The sequence below is a fragment of the Mesocricetus auratus genome, unplaced genomic scaffold, assembly GCF_017639785.1.
Source record: "Mesocricetus auratus isolate SY011 unplaced genomic scaffold, BCM_Maur_2.0 Super-Scaffold_100013, whole genome shotgun sequence".
NCBI lineage: Eukaryota > Metazoa > Chordata > Mammalia > Rodentia > Cricetidae > Mesocricetus > Mesocricetus auratus.
Window position 1 is genome coordinate 6,330,589 of NW_024429196.1, and position 25,866 is coordinate 6,356,454.

Consider the following 25,866-nt stretch of genomic DNA (forward strand, 5'->3'; position numbering starts at 1 on the left):
AATCTTAGAAGATTTACAGTTAAAGGGGGCATTGGATCAGTTGACGCCATCTTTTCAAGGAGAGCCTGGGGGAGGTAGAGTTCTACCTCCATGAGCCAGTGGGGCTTAGACAGCTGAGGACTCTGCCAGCTTGAACCAGAGCCAAGCAGATTCCTAGTAAAAATGACTGGGTCTAGTTTCTGCTTTTTAATTTACTGTGTAAATATTTATGCTCAACACTTAACAAAAAGCAGAGAACTATATTGCATAAATACTTAAAGCTCAGCTTGCTGACCGCTGAGCAGTCTAGAAACACCCAAGAGGTTTGAAGGCAGAGTGATCCACAAACAGCTCTGTATTCCAGGTACAGGTGAAGCTTAAATTGGTGATCTGGATGAAGCCCCCTGGTGAGGTCTCCTCCAGCAAGGTTAACTACAGCAGTGGTTCTCAACCTTTCACATATCAGATATTTGCATCCTGATTCTTAACAGTAGCAAGGTTAGAGTTAAGTAGCAACAAAATAATTTTATGGTTGGGGGTCACCACAACATAAGGAATTGCACTGTGTTAAAGTGTCGCAGCATTAGGATGATTGAGAAGGACTGAACTACAAGGAAGTAATCATCAGGAAGTCATGCTAAGTGAAGCAGGTCATGTCTGAGTTCTTGCTCTAGCCACCAAGTATGGGGCCTGGCTTCAGTGTACCTCTTCAGAGTTCAGTCCATGCAGCTGTGCAGAACACATGATACAGGTAGTACCCTACACAGGAGATGGAAGTGGCCTATACAGGAAACTGGTTGAACTTGCCAGGAAAGGACTGCAGAGCCAACTGCTGACAGTCCCCAAAAAGTGGAAAGAAGCTGTTGGGTAATGTTCTCAGCCATCACTGATTTGAACCAGTATGGCAAAGAAGCACTGTGTTGATATCAAATTAGATTGGTGGGGAAAGCTGACATCACCTCTAATTGCACGTGTTTTACACTGTCACCATTCAGAAGCAGTGCCTGTCCCAGTGCTTCTATTGTAGTCATGTGACTGACTTCCTTAATTACAGTGATTTCTTACCCCCTCTGCATAATCCACCTGTCTATCCTCAGCTCAGGTACTTCTCTGGAATTCATACCTGTCTTGTATCCTATCAAAGTACTCCCATAATTCACACCATACTTTTGTGTCTACCACACCCATGTATACATATGTGTGCATATGTGTGGAGACAAGAGGAGAGCCTCAGCTACCATTCCTTAGGTACTATCCTTGTTTGTTTTGTTTTAAATTATTTAAAAATTTTTATGTGTGTATGTGTTTTTTCTCCTGTCGTGTATGTCTGCACCACTAGCATGGTTGGTGCCCAAGGAGGCCAGAGGGTGATGGATCACCTAGAATGGGAATTACAGATGGTTGAGTGTTGTGGAATAGAATATTTGTTTACCTGTGAAGATGTGTTGCATTTGTTTGTGTTGCAGAGTATGTGTTTAACTATGTAAAGATGTGTTGCTGTTTTACCTTGCCTGCCTAAGGCACCTGATTGATTTATTAATCAATTGGCTGAATGGCCAATAGCTAAGCAGAGGAGAGATAGGCAGGGCTGGCAGGCAGAGAGAGAAAAGGGGATCCAATCAGCCCAGGACCAGCCAGCCCAGGACCAGCCAGCCAGACACAGAGGAAGCAGGGAAGCAGGATGGACAGTACATAGATGAGTAAGTGAGCCTCAGGGTAGCACATAGACTAACAAACAGGTTAACTTAAGTTTTAAAAAAAGCTAGCTAGAAACAAGTCTAAGCTAAGGTTGAGCATTCATAATAAGTCTCCTTTGTCATGATTTGGGGTCTGTCGGTTCAAGAAAGCCTGCTACAGTTAAGCCACCATGTCACGTGGGTGCTGGAAATGGAGCTCAGAGCAAGTGCTCTTTGACTGCTGAGCCATCTCTCCAGTTCCACTTTGTGTTTTGAGATAGTCTGTCAGTGACCTGGAGCTCAGTGTGTAGGCTAGGCTGTCAGGCTAGTGAGTCTCTCCAGCACAGGGATGCAAGCTCTGCCCAGAATCTGTTGATGAGAAATTCCCAGCCCTCAGAGATAAAGGAAGAACTTTAATTAGCATATAGCTATAGCCTCTGGCTATTTCAATAGGTTCAGTCTTGATCAGAAATAGTTTGTGACTTATGCAGGGTTAGGCATTGTCACTATTTTGTGACTGTCTTAGGGAGGTCTTTTTATCCCCATCCCAAAGAGATTTTTCCTAGAGCTAAGCAGGTTTTACAGAAACTAAAATTTTCAAGTTTCTAAGTAAGACATTTGACCTTTAGCAAACAGACCTTGCTGTCTAAGTCATATTGGTGGCAGTCACTTCTCAAGGGAGAAGAATACATGTGGCCCTCTTCAGAAATGAAGGGTCAAGCAGGCTCACAGAGCAGAAGTCAGCATTCAGTGTTAGCGCTGCTGTCTCAGATCAGTGTCCCATTCCATTTTCTTATTCTCATATAGCATGATATTTCCTAAGTAAGCTTGGTTATCACAATGTTAAAACTTACCTGCGTTCCTTTTCTCCTTCAAGCTCAGCTGTGTCAAAACAGGTTTCATGGAGGAGGCAACTCTGGCCAGGTCTTCACCAACTTAGTGCTGCATACTCAGTGTTATACTTAACACTGTAGTCTCATGGTGAACATGAGAACAGTAGAGACTGACATGGCAGCAGGCAACTGGAATACCAGGACATAGCTGAACAGCCCAGCCCTTGAAGAGCAGGGAGGAAACACGGGATAGGTCTTCCAAGAGCTGGCTGTTAACTAGAAAGACGAGGACTCTCTGCTAGTTCTTTTGTTTTGTTTTGGTTTTTGAGACTGAGTTTCTCACTCCATAGCTAAGGATGGCCTGGATTTCATTATGTAGCTCAGGGTGGCTTCAAACTCAGCCTCCTGAGTGACAGAATCACAAGAATAAGCCACTATGCTCAGCTTTTTATTGGGTCTTAATAGTTCCCTTGTTGGGTCCTGCTTGCTCCCAAAATGACCCCTAGGAAGTATACTTCAATACCATAGCTTGCCTCTCTCAAAGTCCAACCTACAGGGTTGGAGAGATGGCTCAGCGGTAAAGAGCTCTGGCTCCTCTTCCAGAGATCGAGTTCAATTCCCAGCAATCACATTGGTGGCTCACAACCATCTACAATGAGATCTGGTGCTCTCTTCTGGTCTGCAGGCATACAGGCACTGTATACATAATAAATAAATCTTTAAAAAATTCAACCTACAGTCACCCCCACCCCACCTACTGAGCCCCATTCACTAGTCTTAGGAGCAGTTGGACAGAATACTTAAAGGTGGTACAGGCATTAAATTCCAGCACTCAGGAAGTCAAGGCAGACAGGTCTCTGTGAGTTTAGAGATCTAGTGTACATAGTGAATTCCAGGCCATCAAGGGCTACACAGTGAGATCCTGTCTCAAGAAAAAAAATTAAAAAATCATGGCACAAGGAAGGTCATGAAGGACATTCCAGATCAGATGTGACTGCTCTCAGTCACATTGCTGAAGGACGTTCATCATCCTTGATGCTCAGCTTGCTTAGAGCTATCCTGGAGTCCAGGTCAGTTTTTCATGGGTTTATCTTGTTTCCCAGACAAGGTGTCACTTCAAAGAACAGGCTGGTCTTGAACTTTGATCCTCCTGCATCAGCCTCCAAGTGCTGAGATTACAAGTGTGAGCCACCATACCTAGCTGAACATTATGTGGACTGTTAATCTTAACCGTATATGGAGTGTTACATATCTCCAGTTTTCTTGCCTTTTACAAAAAACGAATCCATGAGGTAGTCAACTGGCTCGGTTGGTAAAACGCTTGCCATATAAGCATGGGTACATTAGTTTGAGCAATAGGGTCCATGTAGAAGAAGCTGGGGGAACAGGGTGTACTTCGGATCCTAGCACTGGGGTGACAGGTGGATTCTTGGGGGCTTGCTGCCCAGCCAGTTTAGCTGAATTGGTGAGTGCTAGACCCATAAAAGAACCTATCTAAGAAAAACTAAGTAGAGGCTGACCTCTAGCCTCCACGCATGTGGACAAATAACAAATATGTACATGTTCTCTTCTTTTTCTCTCTCACACACACAACACACACATAAAACCATTTTTAAATGAAACCATAACTTCACTGTGGAAATGGTGCTTTATAATTTGAAACTCCACCTTTCCTTTGAGATCTGGGAGTCCACAAAACTAAAACTGATGACCAGTGGTCAGCCAGGGACACTGTGGCAATGGGGAAGTGGCCCCTCACCAGCGACCAGAGACCACACCTGTCTTCCAGTTGTTGGCAGTGTCAAAAGAATTTATTTCAAATCTGTTTAAGAATGTGGTAAAACTCAAGCTTTCCAAAAAGTAATACAGGAAGTTCAACCAACCCCCTAAAGACCAGAAAACACAGTGTTTGCAATTCAAAAAATACAAACGCTTGTGGATACCTATACAAAAATTAGAAAAAATTACTTTCCTTACCACTGCCCACCGCTCTGTGTTTTCAGCGAAACATCAACAACCACAGGACCAAGAGCTGCCACCAAATACCAACCACTGGGGACAGAATCGATGTGGTAGGGAGGGTGGGGGAGAGAAGGCAAGGCAAGGCAGGAAAACGGGGCCAAAACAACAGGACACAGCTTTCTGTTTCTGTTAAATTCCTTTGCCAACATTGTACAAACACCTTTCATGCTCAGTGTGCCGTGTAGTGCAAAGGCGGCGATTCTAAATCATGCATTCATGTTTTCTGTTGTGTCTACACCCCACTCTCCGCTGGTGCTGAGAACATGGGGGGGCTCAGGAAGTCCAGTCTCTGGGGGATTGGAGTTGAAAGGCCACTACGGGCCAATCAAGGAGCTCCAGCAGTCATACCAAGGCCTGTATAGCATCTGCTAAGAACCATGCACAGAGGCTTAGTGCCCAGTGCCAGCCACACCGCTAACCCTCAAACTCTGGGCTCTTTCCCAGGGCTGGGTTGACGGCTGGGTCCTCAGTGTGCTGCACCACTCAAGGGAATCACCTCACTTAGAGTCAAGTCCCAGCTCCTTCCACTGAATTCAGCACTGGTCATGGAAAACGCCAGGCTCCCGCCCTCCATAGCTCGTGCCAGAAGTCCCAGCAGCAATCAGTTGCCTGAAACTGACTTGTCACTAGCCACGCCCTTGAGGTCCAGTTCAGCTGTATGTCGTAACACTCTCAGGTGTCCAAAGCCACCCCCACTGTTGGGGAAACAAAAGTGAAAGGCCATGGGTAGGGGGATTCCTTAAAGACCAGAACTGAAGGAACAGGAGGCAGAAGGCTGAATAATATCTTTTCTTGGCTTAGCGGACACCACATATAGATGCTTTTAGCATTCAAGAGATGGTTACTGACAGGTTTGACCTGTTTAAAGCCCTGTAACGTGGCATTAACCCAGGCTCCCCATTAATGGGATGTGCTTGCTGTCATGTGAACTATCTGAAATGCCAGGCAGCTATGGGAAAAATATTTGCCTGATCACAGGAAGCCTGGGTGGAAGACATTGTGGTTAGAGACATGGTAAAGTCTCCCAGGTTTGAGCCACTGAATGTGAGCCATTTAGCCTGGACCTTACCAATGAGACTATTCCATGATCCACACAATACGGAGAGGAGGTAGGTTGGTATGGCCAGTTCTGTTTTCAGGTGGAGATACTGAGGCACAAAACATAGGATATCTACCCCATGCATGCCATGAGCCAATATCAAAGTCAATTTAGGAGGTAAGTGCTGAGAGACACTCTGCTGTCATGTCTCTGCCTCAAGACTCCTCTTTAGCTTAATTCACCTCTTCACCTTTTACCTCAGCTGTCAGGACTCCCTCAGTCAGGAGTCAATACCAGGCTGTCCATGACAACTGACTGTTCCTGGGGTAACAGAATTCCCAGGACCAGTGTGGACTTTGAACATCTTCTAACAATATATGATGAGATTTCTTTAACACCTCGAGAGCCCCAAATCCATTAAGATGTCCCTGCTCCTTCAGGAAAGTGTGGCCAAGAAAAATGAAGGGAAGGAGCTTTTCTTCCCAAGAATGGAGGTGGTGTTGGCTTCCATCTTCAGTGAGCAGAAATGTGAGCTCCTTTTTCCTCACATGCTCCACTGAAGACCTGTGAATAATTCTTACACTGGGGTAACATGAGATCAGTGGCTTTGGGACAGACCTCCTATGTGACACAGGAATGTGTGCCAATACCGTGAATGTCAACAACCCAACAAACCAATATGACCCAGATCCAGGTCTGCCACAAGGGAGCATCTGGATATCTCTAGGTATTTGGGATTGTCACACTTATTGGGGGTGCTCTTGGCATCTTGAGGACAGAGATGAGGGGTGCTTAATGCTTTACAGCACTCAGTCCCCACCCCAAATGTCAGCATTAAGCACCCCTGGGGTGACTCCCACAGTCCTGTGATGGTGTTCTTCACACTCCCAGATTCCCCCCAGATGATTTTATCCACTCTTTGCCTCTCTGCAATGAGAGGCTATAGGGCTTGGAGGTAGCCTCATGAAGGGCAAACCCAGACCACCTGCACTGAATCATATCTCCAAGCCTTTCAATGGAGTTAAGGCCGACATGTTGACCCAGGTAAATTCACATGGACACTGCACTCTAGCCCTGACCTAAGAGGGCCAGATAAGGGGTAGGGCAACAGGAGCAAGAGGAAGGACTCAGTAAAGTGGGCATTCCCCATCTCTTGCAGAGCTTGCCCATGTTTCAGCGCTCATCCTGGTAGCATATTGCTTCCTGGCTCTGAACTCCCTGGGGCTACAGGGCAGCTAAGGACATTTGTGGAATCACAGAGCAAACAAAGGGCTGAAGGTGCCGCCTGGACCACACGCAGTGTGAGAGTGCCAAGGCCAGGCAGTTGCCCTCTAACACTGAGACCTGCCTCCAGACAGGACAGAGGGGGAAAAGCCTGGGTTGTGGGTACTGCTGTCCAGCTGGGAGGGAGGAGGCGCTGTGTATAGAGTAGGTGCCAGTGGGTACTCGTCAAGGACATTCATTTCAAAGGGATTGGCATTCACTGACCCACACAGACAGCAGGCTTAGAGTTGAATTTCTTTCTTACAGACTTACCCCAAGTTCCTTCTCGGTGGCCCACCAGGAAAGGCCTCACCTTGATGTTTATACACAGCAGTGTCACCTCAGTGCCAGCTGCTAAGGACTCAGTGTGCTAAGACGCCATGATCTGTCTGTAGCTCTCATTTCCTGGGCCTTGCACTGTGAGGAGTTAAGTTCCTTCACTTTTCTGATTGCCTCAGACAGCCAAGAGTGCAGAACTGCCTTACCCTTCTCTTATCCATGCAACCTTGTCCCTGAAAGGTGCCCTGTGCAGAAGGCAAGGGAAATGGCTGTGCAGGGCTGCCTGCTTGTCCCTGGCATCAGCGTATTGCTTCTGGGTTCTAGTGAGCAAAGGGAGACATTTAGCTCCCCCCACCCGTGCTGCTGTGGGATCTGGGAAGGGGGTCTTCCTTGTTCAACTCCAGGGAACCTCCTTAAAGAGGTCACCTGGGTTGGGTGTGATGCTCACCTCTGTAATCTCAGTACTCAGGAGGCTGAGGCAGGAGGATTGCTGTGATTCAAGGCCAGCCTGAGCTATATAGTGAATTCCAGGCCAGCCTGGGCTACAGTGTGAGACCATGTCTCAAACAAACTAAAGAAGGGGGAGGGAGAGTAAGAGGAGGAGGAGGAAAAAGAGAGGAGGAAAGTGACCTCCTAGAGCTCTGGGGGCTCTGTGGTCGATCACTTTCCTAGCATGTGCAAGGCCATGGGTTGGATTCTCCAGCACCAGAAAAAAAAAAGTCACCTGTAATTGTGGTCATTTCCTTATCTCCCCAAACAAAGTCAGCCACAGGTCCAGGTCTGCCCAAGTGACTCCTGCTCCTCGGGCAGGTGCTCGACCCAGGCTTTGAAGACTGTGTGGCTACCTCTGGCCAGTCTTTCTGCTTGTTCTTACTCCAGGGTTTCTGGACACTTCCACGAGAGAGTCAGACACCTGGACCACCACCACTCCTGACCATGGCCACGTGATTTCCTGGGTTCAGGAAGGCAGAGGCTCATCCACATTCTTGATGTTGAAGCACCCATCCCTCCGTCTGCTGGGGTCTTCCAGAGCTGTGGCTGTGGGACATCAGGACCTGCTGAGCAACTGAGGACGTGGTATCCAGGGTCTTGTGGACTGCCCTGAGGACTCTGGACAGAGTTAAGAGCCACTGAGCCAGAGACCACTTAGCAGGAAGAGAGTCTAAGGAAGCCAAAGCTACACCTCTACAATGAAGGTGGCTCAAGAGCCCAGTGTGGAGGCTGGACTTTGCTGAACTGCTCCTGGTGGCATTGGGGTGTCTGAGGAAACAGGGCCACAAGCAAGAACTCTGAGGTAGGACTGGCGGGTCTGTGCAGCCCAGTGGTGGGTACTTGGGAACCGAGGGCCTTTGGACAAAGCAGGTGAGGAAGCACAGTTGGGGCTGGTGGATCGGATTAAAAACGAAAACAAAACCAGCCCGGCTGACAGGCAAGTCATTCCTCGGTGTAAAATGAAACACCTGATGAAGCGAATTCTTCCCAAAGGAGAGAGCGAGGTTACTGCCAGGCAGAGCTGGAGACTGTGGGAGACAGGAAGTGATGGCACAGGACCTGAAGGCGGGATGACTCCGTGTGAGCCTCACCAGTAAGAGCAGCGCTCACTCCTCAGAAGGAGACCTCCCTGCACTCTGGGACTCCTGGCTCATGTGGGAAGAGAAGCTGTAGGGCGTGGTCATCTAGCTTTAGCCTTTCTCCAGGGTCTCATCTGTCCCATCATGACAGAGCCATCCACGTTGCCATTAGGGCCACTTCTCATGTCCATGATGCTTCCAGCAGGGCACAGGGTGAAGCTATAGGGGCCTTGCTTTGATGAAAGGCCTTTCTGGGGTCTACTGCTTCTGTGCTCAAGGCCCAGCCCAGGGAGGCAGTGTAGATATATTTCCATCAATTTCTGGAGAAGCGAATTCTAGAAAAAGCTACCACATCACTGTCTTGGATTCCAATGTTTCCGTTTGTAACTAAGAACAGAATGAATAAAATTTAACTGATTGTTATACACACCGTGTGTGTGTGTGTGTGTGTGTGTGTGTGTGTGTGTGTGTTGATAGCACATGGTTAATAATATAGCCTTAAGGAAGTCCTTCTGAAGGGTTCTAGTTATTCATTAATGATTAATGTTCCTTCCATTAGTCCTGAATTAGCTTACAGTGTATTGAAGACTCCAAATCCCAAAGGCTCACGGTCAGTTTCTCCCAGCAGAGGTGACAAGCTGCCAGCCTGGGACTCCAGAAGGAGCAGAATCCTAGCAACAGGTTACATGCAGACATGGAGTAGCATCACAGTGCTGACTCATCTTGGGATACTGGTTTAAAAGTTAGCCTTCCTCTCTCCTTTGGAAATATAAGGGGAAATCAAGCTTTTCAAAAGATGTCAGAAAACACAAGCCTGAAACCAAAGGCTTCCTTCCGGAGCACTGTCTTGAGGGCACCCTGGGGACCATAAGCTCTGTGGCATAGAGATGAAAGGACATTCTTGACATAGGCAGCCACAGTATGGCCATGTGGCTCACAGCTCATTCATTCTCCATTCCCCACAAAAAACCATCTTCAGATGTTCATTGACTGCTGGGACCCAGGACTTCCTGTTGGCCCTTGTCCTTTGTGAGGGCCTCCATCACAGCCAACTAGGCAGCAGGAGCCACCAGGCTAGTTGCCTGATGGCTTCGGCCGTCCTAGGGTTGTTGGCACCTCCAGTCCTGAGTGCAGGGTGACCTGGAAAAGAAGGTGAAATAAGCAGGGGTTGGCTCAGTGGTAGAGTGCTTACGGGGTGTGCACAAGGCCCTGGGTCCCATCCCTAACACAGGAGACAGGGAGAGGAGGAAGAGGCCGGAGGCAGAGGAAACGGACAGGAATGAAGGGCAGGAGAGGCTGTCCATTAACACCAAACCCATGGTATGGGCTCACGCTGTGTCCTGTCTCCCCTGGCGAGCTTATGCTGTGAGCTGTTACTCATTTGCCCGCTTCATATTGCTAAGGCCGTGTCACCTTGTGCATCTTTCCTCATCACAGGAGCTACGCTGATGACCAGCTGCGTTCCCTGTTTGGCTAGAGCCATCGAACCCCGCAGCAGAGGGGCTTTGGTTCTCACAGGTGACTCTTCGCATCTGCTGTCTCCTCTAGAAACTGACAGCTCACACTGTGCTCCTCAACTCCCCTTTTCAAGTAACCAATGCCAGACTGTAGTGGACCCAGTTGCCGGGCAGTAGACACCAGGTGGGTCCCTTGATGGCCCCAGGGATAGAAGGAATATGCTAAAAGTGAAGGATGCCCCTGTCCTCTGACCTCTCATTTGGCTGGTGTCAGGAGCTCCTGTGTCATCCCATTCCCCTGGAACACAGAGCCCCTGCTCCTCCCTGGAGCCCCACAGAGCCTGTCTGCTCCAAGTAATCAAGTAGTACTTAGGATCGCCTCCATGGCTTCTCAGAGAAACTGGCCAGCGGGCAGACTGCTGATCTGGTGAATGGGGTGGCCAGCTTCATCACAGTACACATTGTTCAGGGAGCAGGCAAGTTTCAGGGACTGGGCAGGCCAGCTGTGCCTCTGAGGATACCTGCACATTTCGGTTGAGGCTGACAGCAGGCATGAAGACCCCATCCACGTGACTGAAGGCCGTAGGGCCCTGCTGCTGCCCATTGATGAAGAAGGTCAGTGTGTGCTTGTTCAGGTCCAGCAGCACGCCCACAGTGGCCCCCTTGTATACACCGCCTTCAGTCCTGGGAAGACAACCAGGAAAACCTGTCACCACACCCAGATCACGATGTCACAGTAGCTGAGAATACCTCAAAGGGTGTTGGGAATACCCGCATACAAAATCAGCTTCCAGGGATGTGTGTCAGATACAAGAGAAGACAGCTCTGAGGGATCAAAGCTGCTCAGCTCCTTTTTATCCACAGTGTCGGAGATCTACACACAGAGAATGAGAGTTTGGCTGGCTGGATCCCTCCCAAAACCACGGGGCACCAAGCATGAGCACAGAGGAGAAGTGACAGGCCATCTTTCTGTCCTTAGTCCCATGGTGCTACTGAACTGGATGGAGACACCATGGGGAAGGGTCCAACAAATGGAAAGGGAAACAAGAACTGCATAGTCAATGCATTTCTAAACCTAAACACCAGGTGGCGGTAGTGACAAGTCTGACCTGCTGGCTTTCTACACAACCACCCCTAGGATCAAGGTCAGGTTTGGGAGCAGTGTGGAGCTGCTTCTGGGAGGAAGGTCACCTGCATTTGCCCCACACCTGAAACATGGGAGGAGCGTAAGCAGGTGTAGTTCCTCCCTCTGCTGCCTTTAGGCTCTTGTCTTCCTTCTGGTTCTCTACTGGGAAGCTGCGGGACTGGCTAGCAAAGGCTCTAGAGCATTTGGGGACTGTGACAGCCTGAGTCCTGGGGATTGAGGGGTCCCCACCACAGGAGACTCCATTGATGTCTTCTCTAAATCCTAACAGCACCTCTTGTTCTCTGGTCTGAGCAAAGTCCAGCCTGCCTAAACTTGCCTCATAACCTACAAAAGCAATAGGGCTTTTGTGAGGATTAAGGGCACTCATGTAGCCCCCTTGCATCCTACAGTATCAAGCAGAGTCAGCACACAATGCATGCTTGAGGTTATTTCTGCCCCATCACAGGCCATCTGGGTTCTTGGTTGGCTCAAGCCAGTAAATCCACAGCACCTGGCCAGCCTGCATCACCAGGTCAACCTGCATCACCTGGTCGTTCTGGATCCCTTGGTAATCCTGGACCACCTGATAGGCCTGTGCCACCTGATTAGCCTTCAGCATGCAGTCAGCCACCTGCAGCATCACCTGGTCAGTTTGTATCACCTGGTCAGCCTGTATCACTTAGTCTGCAGTACGTGGCCAAACTGCTTTACTTGGTCAGTCTGGAGTGCCTGGTCAGCTCCATAGCTCAGCTAACAGTCTATGGGGATAGCTGCTGCCCTTCCCATAAGCCTCTGGAGAGGAGAACACTACCGGTGAAAAGATAGTGGTCTGGTAGGGACCTGAGGGTCCTCAGGCAAGTTCCTGGGGGAGCAGCTGTGTTACTCACTGTGAAGAGAGTACTCAGAGCTTTTTGTAAGAGCAGCAGGGGGCTGCTCAGGGACAGTGCCTCAGGGACAGACCCACCCTGCCAGGAGTCCAGTGAGGTCAGCTCCTTGAGGTTGAAGGTCCTTATTTTTCCCCCAGGGCAGTGGCAGGGTCATTCCAGGCAAACCAACTGGCCATGGTAATGATTTCTGCTCTTGCTGTGGGAAACAGGTCTCCCATTAGCTCTGTCAGTGACTCTGGCTTAGCTTGATGGTTGTAAAGGAAATTGGAGCAGGCCCAGTAAGAAAACCGCAAATTAAGCTCCCAGCAGAAAGTCATTGTGAGGCCAGCTGGGGGGTGGAGAACCACTGGGCCAGAGCTGTTCCTGCCATCAAGTACTTTCATTTATTCTGTAGGCAAATGGTTTACTTCTCCCAGTCATTGTCCAAGTCCTCTGGAACTAGAGTACAAAGTACCCTAAGAAAATCAACCAACCAACCAAACAAACAAACAAATAAAAGCCAACTCCTCTCCTAACACTTGGGGACAATCAAGGGGACACTGATCTGCAAGACACTTGTCCCCAACCCCTGAGCCGGTGGAGGGCAGGGTGGCTGCGCACCTGTTGGTGTGGGAGTTACAGTGCAGGAACCAGCTGCGGTTGTTGTCCACATACATGGCCCAGGCCTTGTCGTCCTTGCCCAGCATCATGTCCTTGACCACGCTGGCCCTGGCCACCCCGAAGGCAGGGTCTGGGTGGTTGTCATACCGGTCCACGTGCAGCTCCCAGTAGTGCACACCTTTGGAGAATGCAGCTGTGCCTAGCACCACGCGGTCATCATAGCTGCTGCAGGTGGCTGTCTGGTTGTCATTAGACAAGATGATGTCCCGGTGGCCAGAGTTGGGGTCAAAAGTGAACCAGGCCACTGGAAAGGATGAAGTCAAAAGGAACAAAGTCAAACAATCTCTCCCTCTTCCATGTGCCTCTCTCTCTCTCTCCCCGTCTTTCCCTCCTTCCCTTATCTCCACCTATACCCCACCCCAAATTTTGCTATATAGTCAAAGTGATTGACAGACTCACTTGCTGTGGCCAGTGGTCTTTGTGGGATGCATATACACTCACACACAATCACAGAGCAAGTCAAGAGGAACAAGCCAGTAAACAGCACTACTCCATGGCTTCTGCTTCAGTTCCTGCTTCCAATTCCTGTCCTGACTTCTCTCAGTGATGGGCTGAGAGTTCTAAGATGAAATGAACCCTTTCCTACACAAGTTGATTTTGGTCAGTCTTTATCACAGCAATAGAAACCTAACTTTCTCTGTCTCTGTCTCTGTCTCTGTCTCTGTCTCTGTCTCTCTGTCTCTGTCTCTGTCTCTGTCTCTGTCTCTGTCTCTGTCTCTGTCTCTGTCTCTGTCTCTGTCTCTCTCTCTCTCTCTCTCTCTCATGCTCCCTGCTCTGTGTGCCTCCAAATTTCCATTCCATGGATCCAGTCTTGCTAAGGAGTACTGACATGCAGGCCATCTGGCCCTACATTCAGATGCATTTCCTGGAACCCTGAGTCCTAGCACCTCCCCAAATGATGCAGGCTCTGTAAGAAGTGACAGAGGAAGTGGTTATCCATGGCCCACCTAGTAGGTAGGAGATTGAAACGCAAAGAGGTGACATAAATGTGGCCAAGGCCACAAATCTCAGGCCTCATTAGGTGGTGGCACTGTCTTCTGCTCACCCCAACCCTCCACCACCCCCAGCATGAAGGAAGTAAAGCACAGCTGAGGATTTCTCACCATCAGAGGTCTGTAGGACCACGGTCTTGCTGTAGGGACCGACACCAGAGGAGTTGAAGGCTTTGACTCTGGCATTGTAGGTGCTGTTAAAGTGAAGTCCGTCAATGGTGCACAGGGTCTCCTTGCCAACATACACTTCCTGCAAGAGTCAAGGGCTTTCATTACACCTCAGCCCTGCCAGAAGTTCCCCGAGGTGCACATCAACACCTACAGAAGTACCACATGAGAGATGGTATTTAATAACCCTACTGGGGCCAGGCTTTGACCCTTCCTCTCAAATTTCTGGCTCCTCTGTCTGCGATGCTGTAAGAGGAATGGGATCCTGTAGAGATGGGGTTTCAGGAGTGAAGCTGGCTAGAATGTTGCCTGAGACCTCTCTGCCTCCACTATCAGCTCTGCCAGAAGCCTGCGAACCCTCCAGCCACTGAGATCAGCATCTTCTGCTCCTGACACCTGTCCCTGCTGGTTTCTGGTTCTTCAAGATGGCAAGTTTTCATGCATTGGAACTTGGTTCTCATTTCCTATGGTTTTTATTTTATTCCCCATTCACTTCCAAGTTTCGTTTGTCCTACTAAAACCCAGTACATATTAACTTGTTTGAAACGAGGCATCTCTCTGTAGCCCAGGCTGACCTCAAAATCTCACTCTGCCTGCCCCAGTCTCTCAGTGCTAGGATTCCAGGCATGAGTCACCACACCTATGTAGCATTCATTTTCTTGTGTCCTCATGAGCCAACTGCTTGCCAGGTTCTGAAGGGCCCAAGAGAACACCTTCCATTGCAGAAACATGCTAACAAGACAGAAGCCCACCCAACCACCCTAGCATCAAAGCCAGAGAGTCAGACTAAAGGCAGTGTGGGAAAGTCCAGCAAAGAATTGTGTGGGAGGCATGGAAAATGTGGGCTAGCCTATGGAAAGTGTATATGTGTAGGCACTGCACTCTCTGAACTGTCAGCTCACAACATCCAGACCTCTCTGACAGACACCTCTCCCTGAGACTGTGGCCACAACTACTACCACAGGAAGTGCTACCTCCCAAGAGCCCAGGCTAGCAGACTCTCTGTCTTGGTGACCAAGGTGCTTGTCTTAGGGTAACAAGAGGGTTAAGAATAGCCTCACAGGCCAGTCCTGTCTGGGCTTGTGCATTAGGGTTCTCAAACAACTGCAGGCTTCACCTGTAATTGCCCTCCAGACAAGTGGGCCTCAGCAGGCCTCTGTTGTGGAATATTATTAAAAATGTGTTATATTCTTTTATGCTGTGGAACATTTGTTTAATGATGCAAAGATGTGTTGCATAAAGCTGCATTTGTTTAACTCTGTGAAACTGTATTTACTTTGCCTCTCTAAAACACCTGATTGGTCTAAGAAAGAGCTGAATGGCCAATAGCTAGGCAGGGGAAAGTGTAGGCAAGGCTAGCAGGCAGAGAGAATAAATAGGAGGAAAAATCTGGGAAGAGAAGATACAAGAGCAAGAAAAGAAGAGGAGGACTTCAGGGGCCAGTCACCCAGCTACATAGCAAGCCATGGAATAAGAAGTAAAGAAAGGTATATAGGATAAAGATGAAAGCCCAGAGGCAAAAGGTAGGTGGACATTTATGAGTAATAGTAAGTCTCTGAGCATTTATTTGGAGCTGGGTGGCAGGCCCCCAAAAGAGCCAAAGAGTAAAAAATAACAACAAGCCTTACTAGAGACTGCCCCCTGAACGGCAGCATCTAGCTCACCCGGAACTGCCCCCCATCACCGTCGTCCAGCTCCAGGATGTAGCCATCAGCAGGGCTGTAGGTGAAGGGTGGTGTCCTCCAGGCCAGGGTGACACTGTTATTGCGGGTGCAGCACTTCTCCAGCTGCAGCAGGGGTACAGGTGGCACTGTGACAGGGATTGTTCTGGTCATCACACAGCATCCTCTTGCAGGCCCCAATCCACCCCACCCCATCCCTTGGAACCCGTGCCCTGAGGAAGGAAGTCCTCTTTCCCATCTTCCCACCAAAATCCCTGGTGCTGGCTTCTGGACCATGAGGCACACCCAAATGACCTCAGCACCATTCATACTGTACATGCTGTAGAGTCACCTATATGGGGACAGATGGCAGGGCAGGAAGCCAAGTGGAAGCTGGCTTACAGCTTACACTTGAGCTGAGAATGGAGGTGCTGTCGCTTGGATCTTAATGCCCCTCAAAGGCCCACGTGTTAAAGGTTGGCTCTCCAGGATGGCACTATTCTGGATGGCAAAGTCTTTAAGAGGTGAGGATGAATGGGCACCTTGGTGGTATGCCCATGAAGGAGATGGTGGGACCCTAGCTCTTTTCTCTTTGTACCTTCTGCTTCCTGGCCACTGGGCGAGGGGCTGGGCTCTAGTATGGCATGCTCATCACAGGTCCAAAGCCACAGGTCAGTCATAGATTAATACTTCCAAAACAGCGAGCCCAGATAAATCTTTCCTCTTTTATCCATTGATCATCTTGGGTGTGACAGAAAGATTACTGACATGGATGAGAGGTATTTGGAATGTCAAAGGAAGCTTTCCAGTCAGGGGACTAGACCATGGCACCAGACAAAACTTCAGAGGGCTAGATAGCCAACCCATGGAGCAAGGGACTGAACTGGGCATGTTCTGAGCTCACTAAAGACAAGCAGAAGAACCTGAATATATTCCAGCTCTGCTCAGGCTCAAGAGCGTTTGGAAAGTGACCTAAGCCACTCTGACCTGGTTTGGAAGGGAAAACGGCAAGACTTGTTCTATAAACCTGCAAGTTTCATTTTGACTCAGCGTGAGCTTTTTGTCTGTCCAGGGTTGACCAGATGGTCCAGGAAGGGGAGTCTGTGTCAACAACAGGCATTTGCCTCAGCCTATCCCTCCCTCCACTCAGCTGAAGGAGACCCTTGCCATCCTCTCATTCCTTTGTCTCCCACATCCTAAAATTCAGCATCTACACTCCCAAGCTTTTTGACCCGGAGCCCCCACTTTCCAGCACTATTTTCCCCAGCCACAGCTGCCCCACCCCCACAGCCCACCCCAAGCCCCCTTGCCACTGTGTCTCATTTCCACCTGGGGCATGTAGAATGTCCAAACCTTACCCAAGTACAATCTGTAAGGGAGTGAGCCTTGGGATGGCCTGAGGTCAGTGATATGGCTCCGTTAAAACCGCACTGCCTGTCTTCCCTTCTGGATGAACCTTAGGCATCTTGGGGAAAGTAGTTGTATATAACAGGAGTCTAGTTCTGGCCTTCTTTCGTAAGTTCTAAGACTAGCCAAGTTGTGCAAGTTTCACTGACTCTTGGCTCTGGGTCCCTGCTGGCTCCCGGAACCAGGCTCATATCATCCTCCACTTTTCCGTTCTGTTCTCCCTCCTGGGATAGAAGCTGGTTCCTGCCTTGGGGCCTTGGCACTCGCCAACCCCTGTGACCTTCAAAGCTCTACCACTATTGCTCCTCATTCCTGCCCTCTTCCCTTCCCCCTTCATCCTTTGTTTCCTTCCTCCTCTTCCTCTTCCTTCCTCCTGTTCTGCCTCCTTCCCTCCCCTCTTTCCCTCTTTTCTCCTATCTCCCTCCTCCTCCTCCACCTCCTCGTCTTCCTCCTCTCCCTCCCTCCTTCCCTCCCTCTCTGTCTCTGTCTCTGTCTCTGTCTCTGTCTGTCTGTCTCTCTCTCTCTCTCTCTCTCTCTCTCTCTGGTTTTATTGAGACAGGTTTTCTCTGTATTGTTTTGGAGGCTGTCCTGGGACTTGCTCTGTAGATCAGGCTGGTCTTGAACTCACAGAGATCCACCTGCCTCTGCCTCCCAAGTGTTGGAATTAAAGGTGTGCACCACCAATGCCTGGCTTCCTCATTCTCTTTTTTCTTCTCTTTTTCTTTCTTTCCTTCCTTCCTGCCTTCCCCCTCCTCTTTACCTTACTCTCCTTCCTCCTGCTCTCTTCCCTACTTCCTCTCCTCCTTTTTCCTTCCTTCTCTCTTCTTCTTCTCACTTCTTCTCTTCTTCCTCCTCCTCATTACCCTTCTCCTCCTTTCTCATTTTCTTCCTCCTCTCCCTCTCCTCCGTTTGTTAGGATTACAGGTGCACCACCATACCTGGCTCCTCCCCCACCTCTTTGTTCCTTCCTCCCACCTCTCCCCCCTTCCTCCTCTTCTCCTTCTCTATCTCATCCTCCTCTCCCCCTTACTTAAGAATATATTCGGACATCTACACCACCCCTCTGCCCTTTCTCCCTAGCTCCTGCTGCTAACATGGATGGGTTCCTGAACTGAGGCTTCAGGAAGTGTAGTCTGGGTGGGAATCTGCAGCCCTGCTCTTTCATATCTGCAACCGGAACGGCAGCCCAGAACATGATGTCACTGCCCCTGTTCATTCTGATTTCTGTCCTTGATCCTTGGTCTAGGAAAAGGAGTTCAGGTTCAGCTGCAGTTGTCCCATCCTGGCTAGAACCCGGGATTCTCACCCTTTCCTCTGCCACCCTGCATAGCCGGCCACTGTCACCATCAAGCTGCCCTCAGCCTGTGTGCCTCTTGGGGAGGCAGCATTACTAAATGGGTCCGACCACGGCTCACCCCTACATTTCATCTGGACGAAATCCAGCTGGTGGATGGCTTGCAGCAGCGGCTCGCTGTCCAGGGTCAGGTCAAACTCTGCAGATACTTTGGGCTCCAGGGCACCTTTGACCCACTGCTCCTGAGACACCTGCACACGTTTGATCAGGGCATCTGAAATCTTAAAGGGGGCACAGAAAGAAGGTTTGGGTTTGCAGAGGAAGATCTGCCAGCCTTTGGGAGGAAGGACTCAGCTGTGTCTATAGCTCATTAAAGGGAAGAGGTGGGCTGACCTGAACATGTGAACCACGGCCAAGCTTAAGTGAACCCAACCACCTAGGGAAGCTGTGCTATCTCAGCTACAGTTCAACCACATAATTGTGTTAATGTAATTTTTATTTTTGTGATCATGTTAGTGTGAGGAATCACCAATGAGCTACAAAAAAAAGTGACACAAACTCTTTTGTGAAGTCACGGTGCTTTTTTTCAGATAGGCAAATACATGCTGGAGCAATGGCCCTGACAAGGCTGCACCATCTCTGGGGGAAAGTAGATTCTGCCCCTCATCTCTCTCTGCACAGTCTGCCCTGCTCATGTGGCAAAGAATGTGTTTTCCCATTACTGGGAGTAATACTGGAGCATGGCATTTAGCCCCTAGAAGTGATGCCTTTTCAACTTCTTGTTTACTGGCTGATACAGCATCAGGGTTCTGCTAGTAAGGGTCAGAGTCATGATGACAGCTCAGGTCTTCTGGCCTCACAGAACAAAAGAGAAGTTATTCAAGTCCCAACCAGGGCAGAAGAGAACCTAGAGGGAGACCTGGTTCAGGAAGAGCAGGGAGCGTTGGTGGAACTGAAGAAAGTTGCCTGTAGTGGTCCTCCAGGGGCTACTCACCTGCAGGAACCCAGAGGGGTCGTCCTCTTTGATCACCTCCAGGCAGTACTCCATCAGGCCCGTAGACTGGCGCAGCTTCAGTGTGCAGTGATTGATCTGGTCCCAGACCATCTGCAATGGAGAGAGAGCTCTGAAGAACCCACTTGTGAGGAAAAATAGTCAGTTACAACAACGGTGTATGAGCAGGTGCCTGGGCAGCTGGGAAGGGCGCTGTTGATCTGTCCCACCTCACAGTCAGCATACTACTCTGCTCCTGAGTTTAGTAGTCATCACCAGGGAATCAATGAACTCACTTCTAGCGCAGCAAAGCTCTCTGAGTTCTGGGCAGTTAGGCACACACAGGCACACAAAGAGAATGATGTACAACTCACCATGTGATGTAGACAGCTTCCTGTCTGGCCAGGGATAGCTTAGTGGGTTTCTCTGTACCCCCTTCCTAGAACACATGCTTCCCTACCAACACTCAACCTTCTCTCTTTAAAGTAGTGTTTTCTGAGGGGTGTGTGACATTCAGGAAGTTTGATAATTTGTGGCCAACAAGGACTAACTACATAGCAAGCTCCTATGTCAGAAAAAAAAAAGATAAACTAAAGTAGTGTTTTCTGAGATGAGTATATAGCTCAGTTCATAGAGTGCTTTGTGTAGCATGCCTGAAGCCCTTGGATTAATCTGCTCAGGAATGATGGTACATGCCTAGAATATCAGAATTTGGGAGGCGGAGGCAGGAGGATCAGAAGTTCAAGGCCATTCTCAGCTACATAGCAAATTGGAGGTCAGTCTAGGCTACCGGTGACCCTCTCTAAAAGAAAAACAAATGTTTGCTAATTCACGTAGATGCCTCTGACATAGAGTTCCTTGGAACCACTTCAGACCGTTCTCAGCCTCTGCCTGAGCCAGGGACATAGTGCTAGATAATCAATGCTGATTATGGATCCATGAGGTATAAGGGTCTGAAGAAGGAGATGGAGCTGGCGACCTGAGCAGAGCCTGACTATTGATAGGAAATGAGCTAAAGGCCTCAGAATTTCATTAAAACAAAACACCATGTCAATAGCAAAGGTTTGAAAAAAGACTTTTCCATCACTTGGCAACAAGCTAAGGAAATTATAAGAAAATGTCCTAATTGTTCTTTGTACAACCAAACTCCACTACCTGCAGGAAGTAACCCAAAGGGTACACAAAGGAATGGAATCTGGCAGATGGATGTGTTCCATTTTGTAGAATTTGGAAAACTAAAATAAGTACACCACACCTTTAATATCTACTCAGATTTTCAATGGACAACTGCTTTGAATTTGGAAAAGGCTGATTCAGTAATTACACATTTGCTAGAAGTTATGGCCATCATGGGTATACCTGCTCAAATAAAGACAGACAATGCTCCAGCATATGTCTCTAAGAAAATGAAACATTATAATTATAAAAATATGATATAAAATATATTACAGGTATACCACACACTCCTACAGGGCAGGTAGTTATAGAAAGATCAAATTGAATTCTTAAGGATATGCTAAATAAACAGAAAGGGATAATAAAGAACCCCACAAACAAATTGCACAGTGCTTTATTAACTTTGAATATTCTGAATGCTAGTGAGAAATGAACAACAGCTGCAGAGAGACATTGGATAATAGAAAAAACTACGGAATTAAACCAATCAGTGTACTTCAAAGATGTCTTGACCTCCGAATGGAAACCAGGACATGTGTTACATTGGAGAAGGGGTTTTGCCTTTGTTTCCACAGGTGAAGAAAAAATATGGATACCATCAAAATTCATGAGATTTTATTTGAACAAGACACCTCTTACTTAGAAGAAATGATTGTTCATTAAACAGCATGGCCATTTAATTTGAACTAACCTATAAAACCAACAAATGTTCTTTTTTTTTTTTTTTTGGTTTTTCGAGACAGGGTTTCTCTGTGGCTTTGGAGGCTGTCCTGGAACTCGCTTGGTAGTCCAGGCTGGTCTCGAACTCACAGAGATCCGCCTGCCTCTGCCTCCCGAGTGCTGGGATTAAAGGCGTGCGCCACCAACGCCCGGCCCAACAAATATTCTTTATTTGATCAGATATAACTTGCCAAGGAGAACTTCCCCAGAATCTAGGGTTAGAGAAGGGTTTTATTTTTTGTCTTTTCAGGAGAATAAAAGGTATCCACCTAAGGAATCTGGTGACCACTGGACAAATGAGACATCTGAAGAAAAAGGACAAATCATCTACAAAAATTATCCCAAGAAAAAGAGTAAATTGGTCTATTGGTATATGACATTTACAACAGGGTAAAATTTCATAAATCTTCCCAAATCTTTGTTTCTTATTTCTATACAGACATATAATACGATTGGTCTTTTTGTAGTCTCAGTATAATTAGAAATCAAAAGCTGGCTTTAGAATTGGAATGTGGCTCTCTCCTTTTCTAAGGCCAAGCATGCTTGTTAAAACAAAATATAAAATCTCTGACTCATGTCAAAAGAACCATCTGATATGGAACAGAAGAAAAACAAATATTTAGGACTATTGTATTGTTACTAATCTCATAATGTTGTCATGATATTAATGGTCATATAGAGTACTACAAATTCTAGAAAAAGGTTTTGTGTCTACATGATTTCTGATTTGAGTCTCTGATCAGTTTTTTACAGTGACCTGTGAAGTCTCCAAAAGGAGGATGAGGCCCTACAATGGCAATTTCACCAGGACTATGACAAAACCATTATGCTGAACAACAACTAAAGATCAGCTTTGGACTACAAACTGCTCATAACAATTTTGGGGTGACTTGCTGAGATGATCCAGTCTCACAGACACTACTCAGAACAACTTCCAGACGGCTAGTTGAGGTGATCCAGCCTCACAGACTACTTTAGCCAGGATTTGAAACAAGCCCTGCAATTGCCCATTACACAGAAACTGGACAACAAATGATAGAGCTTGACAATTCACCCAAATTTTCTTTCAGGATCCCCTAAAGATGTCATTGCCCCCAGACAGAAGGAAGTAACTTTAAGAATATAATGCCCACTTTTCCAAGAGGTGGGGTGGGTGGTTTTTGGTCACTCATTGGGTTATGGATATTTGTCATTGTTTATGGGCATTGGTTACAAAATGTTGTTGCTTACAATCAGGAAGAAAGTTGTATAAAGGGGATTATATTCAGGGTTTTTGTTTTGAAAAAAGAGGAATCCAGATATGATAGGAAAAAAGGGTAGATTATTGTATCTACTCAGAAAAGAATAGAAGGAGGATATAGATATGATAAGGTGAAGTGGTAGATTATTGAATCTACTCTTAAAAAGCAACTACTAGTTTTAAATATTTTACATTGGATTGGACTTCTGTATATTGTATACAAATGTTGTACATTGATAAAATTTTGAGATTAAGTTTGCTAAAACATGCTGTTCACACTTTTCTAATATTGTTCAAGGTATTGCACCCATACAGCTCATTTATGTAATACAAATCTCTAGTCCTTGAAAGTAATTATTATTGACTATATGGAATAATAAGGAAATGTAGGTTTTGTAAAGATTTACTTATTTATCATGTATACATACAGTGTTCTGCATGAATGTATGCTTGCAGGTCAAAAGAGGAAAACAGATCTCATTACAGATGGTTGTGAGCCACCATGTGTATGCTGGGAATTGAATTCAGGACCTCTGGAAGAGCAGCCAGTGCTCTTAACCTCTGATCCATCTCTCTAGCCCAGAAATGTAGTTCAATAATTAGTCAACTGTTAATCAAACTTGTAGTCACATTAGGTATGTTTACAAGGTGAAATAGATATTTTAGAAAGACAGGTCATCTTCAAACACTTCAGAGATCTACAGAATATGGCATTTAACATGCTTTAATAACATAGGGTTTTTTTTATGATAATGAGACACATATGCTCCTGGCATCGCCAATCTATGTTGAAGAAGATGATGGGCATCAATGAGACTCCACATGGGGCTTACTTTATTTGTGGCAAAGGTAAGCCACTGGGCAAGAAAGTGTCCTTGCCTCAACTGCTGACAGTATGCTATCCAAATTGGAAAAGCAGGACATCAAAAAGAGTGACTGCAAACCTTGCCAAGACAAGGTGGTCCAGTCCTTCAGTATATTCTGCTTCACAGAAATGTCTGTCAGAAATGCTAGGCCTATAAGCCCAAGATGGATGTTCCAATGATGCAGAGCAAACTTGGGTAACTGTCAAGGCATCCAGCTGTTTCCGCCATCTCTCACATTTTTTTGGAAGTCGTTAGCTCGCACTTCCTGTTTACTTAGTTAATATTATTTTCTTCTTGAGTCTCTATGGGAGTTGAAGACTGGATAGCATAGTTTTCCTTGTTTACCAGACTCAGTAAAGAAACTCATTAAAGATGTGGTAAGTTAATAGATTTGAAATAAATTAAAAGATAATTTGTTAATGCAAATTATAATAGAAAGTAAATTAGGTATAAGACTTTGAACTCATCAAGAAAGAATAGATACAGAGTATTTTCTCTGAAGATGTCAAACACTAATAGACTAGACATTGCTGATATACTTATTGCCTGTATATATTATATATAGTTATTACACTTATAGTATATAGTTTTTCTTATGTTAATTAATTTTATAAAATAAAGGGGGATATGTGGTGTTATCTTGCTTGTACAAATAAGTCTATCTGAAGGCCAGAGGTCTTCATAACCATAGAGGTCTGGAGACAGACAGGAAGTGAGGTATCTGGGTGGAAACAGGATATGAGCAGGGAGAAACAGGAACTTGCTGTCTTGTCTCGGGAGATGCAAATGAGATAAGGTGTGGTGGTGGCTTGCTCCTTCTCTCTTTCCTCTATATCTGACTCCAGATTTTTATTACTTAGACCAACTAAGAACTACATTTACATTTTTACCCAGAGTCTAAGTTTATTTTTAGTTTATATTTTCTTCATTATTATTATTATTATTATTAATTTATTTTTTACATTCCAATCCCAGTTTCCCCTCCGTCTTCTCCTACTGCTCCTCCCAACCCACCTGCCACCACCTCCCATCTGCTCCTTGGAGAGGGTAAGGCCTCCCCTAGGAAGTCTACTAATCTGTCCCATCATCTAGTTGAGGCAGGACCAAGGCACCTCTCCACTCCCACAGCCCTGTGTCTAGGCTGGGAAAGGTATCTCTCCATATAGAATGGAAGAACTCCATTTACATTTTAAGAACTCCATTTACAGCTGCCCACCCCAGCTAGGCAAGAGGAGAGGAGACTCCAGCAACCCGACAGACATAGGAGTCCAGAGCAAGTGGGAGAGGGGAGACTGATTTGAAGACTGCAGGAAGCTGCAGGCCACCTGACCTTGGAGACTGCTTGAGTACCCCCTGAGTATACCTGGACCTGCCAACTCGGAGCCTCCTAGTCATATCTCACTCACCTAAGACCACCTTGCACTTCAAGCAGTGCCACCCCACGTTGGGTGCAGGCGACATAATAGGGACACTCGGCCCTTACCTTCAGCTTGTGCTCCCTCTCTTTCGTCACCTTGGTGAGCAGCTTGGCTTTCTGTCGAGTCAGTGCATCCCCCAGGGCGTCACACTGTGCCACGAGGCAAGCTTCATAGTCCAACCCATTTTCCTGGGGAAGCAGAAAACTGTGATGAGGAGGTGCTGGCATCTGTGGTCCAGAGGCAACAGCTCCTCCCAGAGCTCTTTGTACTATTTCTCAGTGGGGGGCAGCATGAATCATGAGTGTGCATCAAGGAAGGGTTCCAAGAACCATGACACAGCTACATGATATAACAGTCTACAGTCTGTTGATAGAACAATTTTAATGCCATGGAAAAGTCGTCATGAGAGATGGTTAAAAGGGGAAAAGCCTGGGTAAGGTGGGGCCTGCCTGTCATCCCAGCACCTGAGAGGCAGAGGGAGAAGGATCTTGACCTGAAGGTTAGTCCAGAGACTGGAGAGATGGCTCAGCCGTTAAAGGCTAGGCTCACAACCAAAAATATAAGAAAGGAGAAGGGAGAGGAGGAAGAAAGAAAACAGGACACAAGATTTTCCCATATACATCCACCTATCTATCTATCTACATGAATATATGTGTGTGTATGGTTGTATGTACATGTATGTACAGATGTGTGTATGTGACAAGCATGGCCACAGATGAGGAATTTGGTGAGCTTTTTCTTAGTTCTATCTTCCATAGGCTCTAAAATCTCTGTACTACACACTTTGCAGAAAAAGTAAATCAAACACGAGTGTGAGTCTGTCTGCCTCAGTTTCCGGGTCTCTAGGATCTGGGTAGATTCTGACTTCGGGCTATGAGCTCAATTGTCCCCCTCGATCATATTCTGAATCACAAGCCCCAGGACCTCAGAGTGTGGCTGTGTTTGAAGTCAGAGTTAAAATGAGGCCATCAGGGTGGCCCCAGTCCAATCCAAATGGTGTCCTTATAAGAAGAAGAAATCAGGACACAGACACACAGAAGGACAACCACATAAGGACACGGGGAGGACTGCCATCTGCAAGCCAGGCAGAGAGGCCTCAGGAAAAGCTAGGTGACCTTGCACTGGCAGACTCTGAGCTCAA

At 47.2% G+C, this 25,866-nt stretch overlaps 1 protein-coding gene across 2 annotated transcripts in view; it reads right to left on the reverse strand.

Annotated features, from left to right (window-relative positions):
* Positions 1 to 4,280: 4,280 nt before the first annotated feature.
* The window catches only part of Trim67 (tripartite motif containing 67), a 44,216-nt gene continuing 22,630 nt past the window's right edge, over positions 4,281 to 25,866 (reverse strand). The window contains exons 3-10 of one of the 2 annotated variants that reach the window (XM_040755310.1): positions 24,791 to 24,913; positions 19,309 to 19,419; positions 18,442 to 18,595; positions 15,617 to 15,762; positions 13,896 to 14,034; positions 12,733 to 13,036; positions 10,641 to 10,803; positions 4,281 to 9,802 (exon numbers count right to left, since the gene is read on the reverse strand). In XM_040755310.1, the coding sequence (XP_040611244.1) occupies positions 9,737 to 9,802; positions 10,641 to 10,803; positions 12,733 to 13,036; positions 13,896 to 14,034; positions 15,617 to 15,762; positions 18,442 to 18,595; positions 19,309 to 19,419; positions 24,791 to 24,913 (1,206 nt within the window). In that variant the 3' untranslated portion in view covers positions 4,281 to 9,736. Of the gene's footprint in view, positions 9,803 to 10,640; positions 10,804 to 12,732; positions 13,037 to 13,895; positions 14,035 to 15,616; positions 15,763 to 18,435; positions 18,596 to 19,308; positions 19,420 to 24,790; positions 24,914 to 25,866 lie in introns of both variants that reach the window. The other variant, XM_040755309.1, reaches the window with a different exon arrangement.